This window comes from Lissotriton vulgaris, chromosome 9 (genome assembly GCF_964263255.1).
Source record: "Lissotriton vulgaris chromosome 9, aLisVul1.2, whole genome shotgun sequence".
NCBI classification, from domain to species: domain Eukaryota; kingdom Metazoa; phylum Chordata; class Amphibia; order Caudata; family Salamandridae; genus Lissotriton; species Lissotriton vulgaris.
The window spans coordinates 715,776,989-715,791,591 of NC_141697.1; the positions used below are offsets into that span (position 1 = coordinate 715,776,989).

General features: G+C 47.3%; 1 protein-coding gene across 1 annotated transcript in view; it reads left to right on the forward strand.

Annotated features, from left to right (window-relative positions):
• The window catches only part of CLPTM1 (CLPTM1 regulator of GABA type A receptor forward trafficking), a 405,433-nt gene that overhangs the window by 196,548 nt on the left and 194,282 nt on the right, over positions 1-14,603 (forward strand). Inside the window, exon 9 of the mRNA XM_086938446.1 lies at positions 2,650-2,743. Within this exon, the coding sequence (XP_086794572.1) occupies positions 2,650-2,743 (94 nt within the window). The remainder of the gene's footprint in view (positions 1-2,649; positions 2,744-14,603) is intronic.

A 14,603-nucleotide genomic window follows, 5' to 3' on the forward strand; every position in this document is an offset into this window, starting at 1 on the left:
GTCCGATCACGTCCAGATCTCGGAGGGCACTGCGCGTCAATTGCAGTGGTGGCTCACAAATCGGAATTAGGTAAACGGCAGAACCCTTCTCCCTTCCCCACCAGAGCACACAGTGGTGACGGATGCATCCCTCCTGGGATGGGGAGACCACTTGGGAGAGGCAGAGGTCCGAACCTCCATATCAACCTTTTGGAGCTTCGGGGGATCCGACTTGCACTGAAGGCATTCCTTCCCTCTGTCCGGGGAAGTGTAGTGCTGGTGTTCACAGACAACACAACCGCCATGTTGTATTGCAACAAACAGGGCGGGGTGGGGTCGTCGACCCTATGTCCAGAGTCTCTGTTTCTCTGGATATGGCATCGCCTTGGTGGTCCAACACCTGGCAGGTTCTCTTCATGCCAGGGCAGACTAACTCAGCCGCCGGTGCTTGATGAATCACTAATGGCGTCTGAACTTGGACGTGGTGCAAGGTCTCTTTCTGTAGTGGGGAGAGCCTTGGTTAGATCTGTTTGCAACCGAAGAGAACGCGCAATGTCATTAGTTCTCTGCATCGTAATTTCCAAGGAGGCACTCGCTCGGCGACGCTTTTTATCGCGAGTGGAGTTGCGGTCTGTTGCACGCCTTTCCACCTATACCATTCTCTGCCCAGAGTGCTGAAGAAGATTCGGCGTGACCGGGCCCAAGTCATCCTTGTGGTTCCGGATTGGGCATGAAGATACGGGTATCCCAAGCTACTCAACATGACGATCGATCCTCCTATCCGACTGCCTCTTCGGGATGATCTTCTGTCGCCGTAGCAGGGGACGGTGCTCCACCCGAACCTGCCCAGCCTCCACCTCCATGAGTGGAGATTGAGCGGCGACAGATGACAGCCTTCAATCTTCTTCCCAAAGCTTGTGATGTTGTTCTGGCAGCCAGGCGTCCCTCCACTAAAATGGTATACGCCTGCAGGTGGATTAAGTTTGTGGCAAAGTGCACAGCGAAGGCTTTGGATCCCCTTCCTGCCCCTCTTTCTGAGGTCCTTCTGTCCATCTCTTTGGCCCAGCAGCGCTCTGCTCTGGGCACTATCAAAGGTTATCTTTCAGCCATCTCTGCCTTTCTACAGCTTCCAGATCAGCCTTCTCTTTTTAAGTCCCCGGTTATTAACCATTTCCTGAAAGGCATTACCCACACGATTCCTCCCGTGCCGTTCAAAATACCTCAATGGGACTTAAACCATAGCTTGATGTATCTGATGTGCGCTCCCTTTCAGCCACTTCATAATTGTCCTTTGCGTCTTCTCACTCTCAAGACGGCTTTTCTGGTAGCTGTCACCTCTGCCAGAAGAGTGAGTGAGCTCCAGGCTCTTTCTTCTAAACCTCCTTTCCTTTCTGTGCACCTGGACAAGGTGGTTTTAAGGACCCGTCCTTCTTTCTTGCCAAAGGTAGTCACGCCCTTCCACATCGGGCAGACCACTCTGCCCACCTTCTTTCCGCATCCTTCCAAAGAGGAAGAGGGGTTCCACCGTCTGGACCCAAAACGTGCGCTTTTGTTCTATCTGAAGCGCACACATCAGTTCCGGGTGGATGACCAGCTCTTTGTTGGCTACGTGGTTGCCAAAAAAGGTCGAGGTGCACAAATGGACCATCTCTTGGTGGTTCGTTCTGTACATCAAAGCATGTTACTCGTTGGCTACGAAGGAGCCTCCTGTGGGGCGGTGTGCCCATTCTACCAGGGCGACAGCAGCCACTACTGCCTTGGGATGCGGCATTCCCTTGCAGGACATTTGTCAGGCAGCTACGCGGACCTGGCTGCACACATTTACCAAGCATTACTGCTTTGACAGTCCAGTATGGAGAGACCGCTTCTTTGGCCGTTCTGTTCTCCGTGACTTTCTGGTGTAATCTTGTTCGCAGACCCACCACCGGGGTTTGTATTGCTGGGGTATCTAATCTAAGGTAAGGAATCTATCACTAACGTGTCTCTTTCAGATGCACAAGTTACTACTTGTGTAACGATATATCTGTAAGAGACATTAGTTAGTGTTAGATTCCTTACCGCCCCACCCATCCTCCCCGTTCTGCGAACTGATTTCAGGGCCCTAGTTTCATGGCACCAGTGGTCAGTTTCTTGCATGGCTTTGCTTTCCTGGTGCGGAAAGTAGTGTACAGAACTGACGTCAGCGCGCATGGGTGGCGCCTAAGTAGTCTCCGTGACGTCATCTCAGCGCATATGAAGCCAGCAACGGACGCGGAGCCGCACAACGCTACATACAGACACGCAGAGGTACTGCTGACTTAAAACTTTCCGGATCCAGTCTGACGCTTGGGGATATTCTAAGGTAAGGAATCTATCACTAACGTCTTACAGATATATGGTTACGCAAGTAGTAACTTGTGCATCACTGCAAAACCTTTGTGATTTCACTGACATGTAACCAAACTGAATCCTACAGGTAAGTTTTAGTTTTCCACTTACCAACCCTAGGTCCTTCTTGGAAACCTCCCTCTTTCCATTCATGTTATCGTGCTTCAGTCCCAAAACCCCTGGCGCTTTTGCCAATTTCAATGTGTTTGGCTGTTTTGTTTTTCTTTCTTTCATGCCAATTCATGATATTTTTTATAGGCGTACTGATATTTACTTATCTGTATTTTATCGTTTTCTCATCAGGTTGCTCTAATCGAGACCAACCCATACCTTTTGGCTGTGACAATTGTTGTTTCCATCGTTCACAGCGTCTTTGAATTCCTGGCTTTCAAGAACGGTAAGTGGCAATTGTAATATTTTCAGTGTTATTTCTAATAGCAGAGTCGCAGTTCAAAAAAGTAAAGCATCAGTCTTATAAACATACCGTGTTTTGCTGGAAGTTCTCAGTTCGAGTCGTGTGCTGTAGATACACATGCTTTGCATACTGCTGCCATCTAGTGTTGAGTCTGGATGTTTGCAAGTTGTATTTTGCCTTAAATGTCTTTTCAAGGCACGAGGAAAGGTGCCTCCTCCTTTCAGTCATAATAGGCATAGACTCCATTGTTAGATTGTTTTCTTTCCGCCATTAGGTTAAGCCGTGCATTGCAGGGCTTCGGTTCAAGACCTTTTTCGGGATTCCTTCATTGGGCAATCCACTTTACTTTTGTCTGAATTGTTTTAAACACAATTTCCCTTCCCGCGCATTGCGAAAATCGTAAAACTTTCCCAAGTCCGGTAGGAACATTCCAACTGCGACCTTCAGGCCTAGCCCATTCAAGTTATCTTCCACTCTACAACATCTACATGGAGTAGTCCGATGATGGAACAGAATACGTTTCAGTTCCGCCCTCAGTGCTGCTCTAAGTACCCGCAAACCGACATTCAGAAAGTATTTAATATGTCTCTCTCCCTGGAGCACAGAGAAGAAGATTGTGATGCCTGTTGGTCGTTTTATTTCCAAAAAGACTTTGCAGGACAGTTGTGTTCGACCTAGCGAGATGCAGAGCATTGAAGACACTCCCGATATCTTTAGAGGACAAGATATGGAACAGGAAGACATGGAAGCGTCGGCAGCTGAAGAGGAATAGACTTTCTCTGGTCAATGCTCTGATTCCGAACTCTACATTGAACTGGAGTCCCACTACATTCCAGCTGGTCAAGGTGCCGGTAGGACCCAAACCCCTTTGCCCATACAAAATCTGCTTCCACCAAACAAAGAGTCTGGGCCACCACTGCCATCCGGCCCTTGTAGGCACCAAGATTGTGCTTCCAATGCTGTGCCCTTTCGCTTGGCACCAAAAGCACAACTAAAGCTTTCCATCTCAGTCTCGAGCTGAGACTCCACCTCTGCTCCGAAATCTTCAGTTCTGAAGGGGGAAAAAAAGAGCATTTCTGATGGATGCATCTGCCAGTGGATTCCTCACCTTGTGAATATCCTCCTGCGTCAGCAGCGTTCGGAAAATTCTTTTGTAGCAAGCCGGCGTGGACGACGTCATAGGAGCACGACATCGCGCGTGACTCCGACTGACGTCACTGACTCCTTATTAGGCCTACGTCGGGGTGATAACATCAGTTCCCTTTTTTCTGCGTCGTCGACGCTAACTGTTTCGAGGGATCTTCTGTTGAGTTGATAGTAACTTTGTTACTATTGAGAGTTTTTCTGTATCTCTTCGTGTTGCTGTCTTCTGTCGTGATGTCGTCGAAGAAGACTGGTTTTAAGCTGTGTGATTCATGCGGAAAGATGATGTCCATTACGGATCCGCATGGTGACTGCCTATGGTGTCTGAGTTCGGATCACAACGTCCAAGGTTGTCGATCCTGGAACCAGCCATGCCGAGACGCTGAAACCGAACGTCTGTTACTACAGTATTGCAACAACTTTGCACTAATACGGCCAGGGATGGACATACAGTGGACCACCTGAATTGATTTATGGGCAAGAAACACCAAGCCTTTTGAAAACGTGATAACCATAAGGGAAGACAGAAACTGCATGAATTAAAGAATTATACAGGAGTGAACAAACGACTGAAAAAACAATAAAGAAAACTAGCGTGAAAATAGGGGAAGTACCCGAACACAATACACCTGAAAGATTTGCAGTGCCCTGAAGAAACTCCTGGGTAGGGAGTGAAACGCGTTGGCTGAACTTGTTGCATACTCTATTGATGATTTGTGTTTTTAATGGACAAAGATAAATAGAGAACATTTTTCTACTTACTTCTTTTGGACTACTATTTTGGTGCGCCCCCATGAACATTAAAAAATTGTCCAAGGTTGTCGATCCTGTTTGAAGATGAACCCAAAGGGTCTTCGGGAAGGTGAAGCAAAACTTCTTGTTGCCAAATTGAAGGGTAAGGATGCCAGGAAGAGTTCGACATTGAGACTCTCGAGGTCGGCATCAAAATCAACTTCGGGACATGCTTGTAGATCGTCAAAGAAGAAGCATAAGAGAAGGAAGCATAGTTCAAGGCACCATTCCGGTAGTGAGTCGGATTCTAAAACTAAGTCTTCTTCTAGAAGGCATCGTAAGGACATGTTATCTCCCTCTCCAGCTCAGAATCCTTAAGGTGAGGCCTCTCCTTTGGAGTCTCTGGAGCATTCACTGGCTCTGGTTCGAATCAGTCTCCAGATCCGTCTCAATCTTCGGGACATGAAGAGGAAGAAGTTCCTGTTCCTCAGGTCTCGATGACTCCGGTTTACCAACCAAAGGAACAAGTGGAACAAGAGGAGTCGACTCCGGTGCAGCCTCCTCGGGAGCAGCCAGTGGTTTTGTATCCTCTTTTTCCGGGTCCAGGACAGGACCCTTCGCATTTTTAAACGCCATGTATGGTGTTAATGCGAGAGCCATGTACCCCTCTGGAGCACCGGTTGGTCCCATGGGTCCGTTGGCATACAATTTGGGGGTTCCCCAAGCCTATGCTTCGGCGACATTCTTGCTATTTATGCCAGCTCCGGCTCCACCTTGGCATCTCTGGGCGCCGCCGAAGTAATCGATGCCGGTTACGGCTTTCCGGTTCCGGAACGACCTCGAGATGTAATTCGAAGTTAGATGCCTGCTCCAGCTCCATGTTCGTCTGCTCCGGCTCCACATTCGACGCCGGCTCCTTCAGATTCGATTCCGGATCTGACGACGTTGATTCGAATTGAGTGGTTGAGGCGTAAGGCGCAGCGCCACCTGAAAGAGATACGTTAGTGATAGATTCCTTACCTTAGAATATCCCCAGGCGTCAGACTGGATCCGGAAATTTTTGCGTAGCAATACCCCTGCGCGTCGGTAGGCGTCGTCCGCGGCTCCGCGTCCGTCGTCTGCGTCGTTGGCGCCGGAATGAAGTAGTCTGAGTACTTAGACGCCGCCCATGCGCGCTGACGTCAGTTCTTCTTTTTTCCGCGCCAGATAGCGCAGATCCGGAGAAGCTCTACCCCTGTTCATTTTTTGACTAACTTTTTGATCTTTTTGATCATTTCTTCACTCGAGTCTTCGACTCTATCGGTGCCGGTAGGGATGCCCGGGTTCAAACCCTGCTCGCCGGTGCCTGAAGTGTTTAGGCCTCGACCACGACGACTGCACCTGCTCAGACATTCCAGGTCCCGGTCCCGGTCCCACGGGACGTCGAGGGACCGGTCGCGGGGTGGGAGTCATCGCAGCTCCGGGAGTGGACATCTGTCGTCAGGATCCAAGTCCTCAGGTAAGAGGCATGAGAGGTCGGAGAGACGTCATTGTTCCTCCGACCCACCCCGACGCTCGCACGATGCGGCCAGGGGTTCTGGTGACACCACCCACGCGGCTCCGACTGAGTCGCAAGCGTCGCCACCTGCCCCACACCTTCGGGTCCCTGGGCACGGCACGTCGTCGGAGGAGATCGAGCGGTACCTCATGGCCATGAGGTCCCTCCCTCCTCAGCCGGGTTCCTTGGTGCCTCCGGGCCCAACGGTCCCGGCTGGAAGCCCTAGCGTGTCGGGTGCTTCGGCCCCGATGCCTTCGGGTGCTTCAGCCCTGCCGCCGACTTCGGTCCCGACGCCGCAGGACCTCACCGGATCCGCTTCCGGATCGTTGCTGGTCGACCTCACCGGCGCCTACCCCGCGGGTGTCGCCCCCGGCGCCCGCTGTGGACACTGTCCCCAATCTTCCCTTCGGTCCGACTCTGGCGGCGGAACGGAGCCGCTGGGCGCTGCTTCAGACGGCCTTAGGAGATTTTTATTTCCATAAGGAGGCCTGTCTGTTGCCCCTGTTTTATAGGAGACTGGTGACAAGGGTGATTGGGAGGGGTCTGAAGACCCTCTGGCATTGGAGTGCCAGTCTCAAGAGGACTGGACATATGAGCTTGTGGAGGCCAGTGGTATTGACACTTCGCCAGACACTGGATTTGTCTCCCCTCCCACCGTGGCTACGGAGGAGGGGTCTACTTACAGTGTAGTGTTGACGAGGGCGGCCAAGGCCTTATACCTTGAGCTCCCTGTCGCAGCCGTGAGGACTAACCTCTTCACTAAGGTCCTCGAACCGCAGACAAGCTCCAGTGAGCCCCTGCTGCCGTTCAATGAGGCAGTGTGTGACGTTCTTGTGGGCACTTGGTCCAAGCCCGCCACAGGTCCGCCTGCGGATAGGAACGTGGCCAGGCGCTACCGCCCGGCCCCAGGTGACCCTTGCTTTTTGTCCACCCATCCCAACCCGAGAGCCTGGTTATCCAGGCCTCCACTTCCCAGACCGCATTCCCGATGGCTCCGCCCGATCGGGAATCCAAGAGATATGAACAATTCGGGAAGAAAGTGTTCTCGTCCCTGAGTTTGGGGCTGCGGTCTGTCAATACCGCCTGTCTCTTGGGCCGTTACACCCACACTCTGTGGGACGCGGTCGTGGACGTGCTGCCACAATGTCCGGAGGAGGTCCGGGCTAAACACGCCCAAACCCTTGTGGAGGGCCAAGATGCAGCGCGATATTCCATCCGGTGTGGGCTGGATACTGTGAGAAGTTGGCCTGATATATGATGCTCACTAGTTCTAGTGGTGGTAAGAGAATGGAGTTTGGTCCTTGGACGGGGGGCAGCTGGACCCAATATAACAGTACAAAAAACAATTTGCTAGCCCTCCCACTTATTTCGTCTCGCTAAAAGCTCATGAGACTAACAAACAAAAGGCCGGGTCAATTTGTTTGTATGGGTAATATTATTTAACCCTTTTATTCATATATTTTAATTGAAATGTATCAATTTCATGGGCAAGAAGAACACTTCATAATCATTTGCAGAAAAATATTTACAAAAGAATACAAAAACATTTACACATATTTACACCAACTGGACATATATCACATATACTATACACAACAAACTTCTCATGTGAATGGTATTTCTTGACTCTATGAAAAAATAGTTGATTTTTTGAGAGCTAGTCAGGCCACTGTTAACCAGAAAAAGGGTAAACAAGAGATGTCTACGGCAGTAATCAAAAGACAAATCAAATTATTTCAAACCAACGAATGATTAAACCCAACACAAAGGGGGCACTGATTCTGGAATTTGTCTGACGCGTTTCGAATCTGTAGTTAGTTACAGATTCTCCTCAGGGCTCTCTCAGTGTTATGATTCTGCACAGAAAATAAGAAACGAAGTTTGTTTTTGTGCATCGCAAATCAATGGGAGTGGAGTTTTAAATCTGTAAGACAGTTCCACGTGCCCAATCTAATCCACGAGAGCCCTCCGCTCCGGATACAAAGGTAAACCAACCCACTTAAACACAGCAATAGTAGGGAATCTTTCATAAATACAAAATCTTAAAACAAACTTCGTTTCTTATTTTCTGTGCAGAATCATAACACTGAGAGAGCCCTGAGGAGAATCTGTAACTAACTACAGATTCGAAACGCGTCGGCAAAACGGCAGACAAATTCCAGAATCAGTGCCCCCTTTGTGTTGGGTTTAATCATTCGTTGGTTTGAAATAATTTGATTTGTCTTTTGATTACTGCCGTAGACATCTCTTGTTTACCCTTTTTCTGGTTAACAGTGGCCTGACTAGCTCTCAAAAAATCAACTATTTTTTCATAGAGTCAAGAAATACCATTCACATGAGAAGTTTGTTGTGTATAGTATATGTGATATATGTCCAGTTGGTGTAAATATGTGTAAATGTTTTTGCATTCTTTTGTAAATATTTTTCTGCAAATGATTATGAAGTGTTCTTCTTGCCCATGAAATTGATACATTTCAATTAAAATATATGAATAAAAGGGTTAAATAATATTACCCATACAAACAAATTGACCCGGCCTTTTGTTTGTTAGTCTCATGAGCTTTTAGCGAGACGAAATAAGTGGGAGGGCTAGCAAATTGTTTTTTGTACTGTTATATTGGGTCCAGCTGCCCCCCGTCCAAGGACCAAACTCCATTCTCTTACCAGTTTTAGAGCGGGTGCACACCCGCGAGAGTCTGTAGGGCACCAAGATTCTTTCACAGGATAAGCTCTGTGAACTAATACCCAGGAGCGACATTTTGTCCCTCCAAAGTAATGGGCGAGAAGGACACTCTATCATTTTCAGAAAGCCATATTCAAAATCTTTTGGCGAATTCCCCCTTTGCTGAAGTTTCCCTAAGTTCTTCTGCCCAACAGCAGAATGAAACAGACAAACTGACCAGGCTTCGCAAAAAACACATTCGTACAGAACTACACGGCTATTTTCTACTGAAGCACCTAAGGGGTGGGACCATCCCTTGGGGTCTTCAGGTGAAAAATGTGCCGGTGATTTTTACTGACGATGCGGACTATAAGAAGGGGTTCAGTGGCATAAACACGAAGTGCAGCAGGGACCTCATGGTCCACACAATAGAAACAGCGCAGAGGTTGTGTATAAAAGAACAGGAAGAGATTGATGAATTGACAAAGGCTATTGCAGAGAGCGAAGTGATTCCAGATTCTAAGGCATTGTTAGAAAAACTTGACAAAGAATTACAAATTTTCAAGGATAACACCATAAATAATAAAACGGCTCAGTTTGAAAGGGATTCCAAATCCTTCACATTGGAAAGAGCTTATCCATTCCTCAAAGAGGACTACTATTCTCAAACAGAATCTCGAGGGGCCTTGACAAATTTCCAAGGAAGGTCGAGGAATAGATTTAAAACATTCTCTGAGACATCATCCTCAGAGTCCTCTGGCTCTGAAGCAAGAGGGATCAGGAACAAGAAACAAACTCCTTTTTTAGAGAAGGACCAACAACAAAAAGTAAGATTCAAACCGGCATGGGAGATGCGAACCAGGAGGAACTATTACAAAACGTAGTGGGCGCTTCCACCATAGTGAACTTATCTACTAAGATTCTGACGAAGGAGGAAGAATCTGTCCTTAATTTAGGACTTAAATTTGTACCAACTAAACAGACTGACTTCACTAAAATCAAACTAGAGGCAATAGAATTTTGCCGCAAAATTCGACTGAAAGTCTTTTTTGCTAGCCAACCCCCCAACACCAGTATGGAAACGACAGGTCTTAGGAATAAGTCCACCTTTGTCCCTAACCAAAACATCCCGAAACAGGTACATGCGTTTGAACAAGTTTTGTTGTCCTCAATTACTAAATTAGAGAACAGACACAAATTTGTCAAGCAAAATATTACAAAAGGACAACGTTTGGCTCTTAAAAATCTTAAAGATGATCATTCTTTGATCATCAAACAAGCTGACAAGGGCGGAGCGGTAGTGATATGGCCTAGAGAACAATATCTGGCGGAAGGGGCACTGCAAGTAAATAACCAGGAATGGTATAGGAAACTGCAGGAGGACCCTTTGCAAGAGATTCAGGCTTCAATCACAGAGATCGTCCAAATAGGCAAAGAAAGTGGTTTCCTAGGCCCAAAAGAAAGTGAGTTTTTGGTTAAGAAATGCCCACGAACCCCGGTGGCATACTTCTTACCAAAGATCCACAAGAACTTGTCGAACCCACCGGGGAGACCAATAGTTTCGGGCTGTGATTCATGCCTCGAGCCCCTATCTAAGTATATAGACTTTTTTCTGAAGCCCTTTGTAACAAATGTGAAGTCCTATTTAAGAGACACCACTGACTTCCTGGTAAAGGTAGAAGGGACCCCGTTCGATCGGGCGTCACAACTTATGGTCACCATGGACGTGACGTCCCTTTACACCCAGATACCGCAAGATGAGGCGTTGGAGGTTCTGGAACTCTATTTAGACCTAAGGGAAAGACCCCACAGGGTCCCAACATCGTTCATTTTACGATTGGCCGAAATAACTCTCAAAAAAAACTATTTCCGTTTCAACAACGACTTCTTTATGCAAATCAAGGGCACCGCGATGGGGTGCCCTTATGCCCCTGAAATGGCCGTACTCTATATGGCAGAGTACGAGAAAAAGTATGTGGAGGCTGACAACCCTTTCTTGAATCAAATTGTGCACTGGTATCGTTACATCGACGACGTGTGGCTCCTGTGGCAGGGGAGCCACTCTGAGTTGAGTGACTTTCACCAGTGGCTCAATAATAGACACATGGACATCAAATTTTCAGTGACCTCAAGTAATGTCAAAATGACATTCTTAGATGTGGAGGTAGGAGATGTGGGTGGTTCCCTGAAGTCTTGTCTTTTCAAAAAAGCGACAGACCGGAACACTATACTCCACTATGGGAGCTCACACCCCAGGAACTTGAGGGCAAACTTGCCATATGGGCAACTCCTTCGAATCAGGAGGAATTGTTCAGAGCTGGATAAATTTGATCAACATGGATCAAAATTCTGCGATGAATTGACACAACGGGGATACCCCAAAAAGCTCCTTAAACACTCTTTTAAAAGAGCACGCTGCACTCCAAGAGAAAGCCTTTTGGAAATAAAGGTTAAACGCGACCTCGAGAACTTGGTATGCGTAACGACATTCTGTGCCGAAACCCACAACATTCGCCAATTGGTATTAAAAAATTGGCATTTGTTGGAACAACTGGAGACACCAATTCCCCGCCCAATATTCGCCTTCAGAAGGAATCAAAATATTGGTCAACAACTAGTCCGTGCAGACATCAGACTAGAAAAACCGAAAAGTGACCTGATATCTAAATGGGGCTTAAAACCCATCGAGGGACACCACAGGTGTGGGAATTGTATCGCTTGTGATACAACCATTGAGGGCACAATTTTCCAACACTCTAACATATCTTGGTCTCACACCAATTTTACCAATTGTAAGACAAAAAATGTCGTTTACGCTATAATTTGTCCTTGCAATAAAATCTATATTGGCAAGACTACCCAGCAGGTCAATACCCGCATGACACAGCACAAATCACGGGTCAAAAACAAGGTATTAAATGCGCCCCTTGTGCAACACTATGTCGACAAACAGCATGGCGACAATGAGTTTAAATGGACCGTGCTCTTCAATATCAATCAACTTAAAAAAGGAGTGAATGTCGATCAAATCCTACTGAAAAAAGAAGCTTATCTAATATTAAAATTCAACACTACCCAAACGGGGTTAAATGCACTCTCCGAAATTTCGAGGCTATAATGTATCCCCGTTGAACCACAACTCCCAGAATGCCACGCACCCGGCTCGCTATGATGTAAGCGCCCGCTACAGCCACCAGGCGTCTCCAACGTAAGCAGTCCCTGGTTCGCCTGTGCGAGAGGAAGGTTAGTGTAATTCATGCTCCGATGAGATCACAGTTTTTCACCGGCGGCGGCGCACCGCAGCAAAAACTAAGTTAACCCCCACCCACCCACTCTTGTCTTCCAGCGCGAGTAAGCAGCGCTGCTGAAAAGGACTGGGAAAACTTATTCCCGCTACAAACAGAGACCGGGTCCAACGAGGAAACCAAACACACGGCATGGCGACCGCCGCCCTGTGTCAAAACCCGAGACTCTAGGTATGTGCGTTTCAAACAATTTCACTTTGTCCTACCAATGTCCTAGTGTTTTTTAATCAGAATAAAGACCGAAACTGAGCGCGACCTTAATTTCCTCTTAGGTCGCACAAACTAAGTAGGATGAGCCGAATGAGGAATTGAAGTAGAAATCTACGCTTGACTCGATAAAAGGTATGAACATGCCGCTTTGGGGTCTGTAGTAGTCACTTTGCTCCGCTTGAGATGGCCTTCTAAGTCCGTGAACTAATGTCTTACAGATTTAAAACTCCACTCCCATTGATTTGCGATGCACAGTTCCACGTGCCCAATCTAATCCACGAGAGCCCTCCGCTCCGGATACAAAGGTAAACCAACCCACTTAAACACAGCAATAGTAGGGAATCTTTCATAAATACAAAATCTTAAAACAAACTTCGTTTCTTATTTTCTGTGCAGAATCATAACACAGAGAGCCCTGAGGAGAATCTGTAACTAACTACAGATTCGAAACGCGTCGGCAAAACGGCAGACAAATTCCAGAATCAGTGCCCCCTTTGTGTTGGGTTTAATCATTCGTTGGTTTGAAATAATTTGATTTGTCTTTTGATTACTGCCGTAGACATCTCTTGTTTACCCTTTTTCTGGTTAACAGTGGCCTGACTAGCTCTCAAAAAATCAACTATTTTTTCATAGAGTCAAGAAATACCATTCACATGAGAAGTTTGTTGTGTATAGTATATGTGATATATGTCCAGTTGGTGTAAATATGTGTAAATGTTTTTGTATTCTTTTGTAAATATTTTTCTGCAAATGATTATGAAGTGTTCTTCTTGCCCATGAAATTGATACATTTCAATTAAAATATATGAATAAAAGGGTTAAATAATATTACCCATACAAACAAATTGACCCGGCCTTTTGTTTGTTAGTCTCATGAGCTTTTAGCGAGACGAAATAAGTGGGAGGGCTAGCAAATTGTTTTTTGCACTAGTTCTAGTGATCACCTTGTATCAGTCCAAACAACCCTTATGGTGATTGGTTGTAAGTCAACCTTATAGACCAGCTATCCTAATGTTAGCATGGACAAAGCAGTCTTAGGCTTACCTCTTTAAGCATGTGAAGCCAGCTGTTTTACCACATATAACCCCTTGAATACCAAATGAAAGGACACCACACAGGTAGTTATGAAAATAAACAAGATATTTATTAACTAACAAACACCTCTGAACTCTTTATGAGGTCAGAGGGCTAAGCACATGACAAGACTCTTAAGAAAAATACGTTTAAGTTGCACAAGTTACAATGTTGCCCTAGGATCGCAACAAACCATATACTAAGTAAGTGGTATAAGGAAGTCGATAGAAGGAATGGAGCTGTCCAGAGGCTGTAGGATCGCTGGGACTACACTACCCTAACTTTAGGTAAGTAATAGGAGTCCCACGGAACGCGTGTGCAGAGTGTGAACTCACACGCGAGATGCGTAACAACGTCTATGGACAGTACAGTTCAAGAAAAAGGTGAGTACGGACAATACTGACTAGTTAGGACTAAAACGACTGTGAAACTGGACACTAGGAGAGTCAATCTACCCTTGAGCACCGAAATGCTCTTTTTACCTCACCCACGGGCTGCGGGTGCATAGGTGCGAAGTCGTGTCGTGTTTCTGCGTTGAAGCCTATGGAGCCTGAAAAAAAAAAAAATGCTGCAGGCGACCCGGAGGAAGATGTCCGGTGTGATCCAAGGGTGGATCAGGAATACTGAAGACCTGAAAGCAGAGGGGACAATGTTCAAAGTCACTAGCCAGTGACTGGAGTGGAATCAGGAAGGAACCAGATGCTGTTGTCTCGATCAGGTGACGAGTGGACGCTTGACTCCGCAGCCACGTGGACCAGGAGGTGTCTTCGACGACCAGGATGGAGGCCCGAACTGTCCCACGCAGGCACTCGCTGTCGGCGGTGTTGGTTCCGGATCCGGCGTCAACAGGCCTTGGCAAAGGCAACCCACGCGCTGAGTGGAAAAGGCGTCTGGTGCAGACCAGGAGGGTCCGGGGTGCTTCTCCTTTGCAGGGAAGCAAGGGCCAGTCTGGAGCAACCAGACCAGCGGTGTTGATGTCGTGGATCGTCATCTAGGAGGCCACTAGCCAGCCGGCAAGTGACCAGACAACGCGTCGAGCAGCAAACAGGCAGAAGGGCCCCACGCAGATCTCGTGGATGCTGGAGGTCTGGTCTTTTTGGTGCAGGAGCTGCTCGGGGCTGGGGCTTCTCAATCCCCAAAGCACTTTGTCGAGGTTACCTCAGAAGTCGTGCTGGAAGC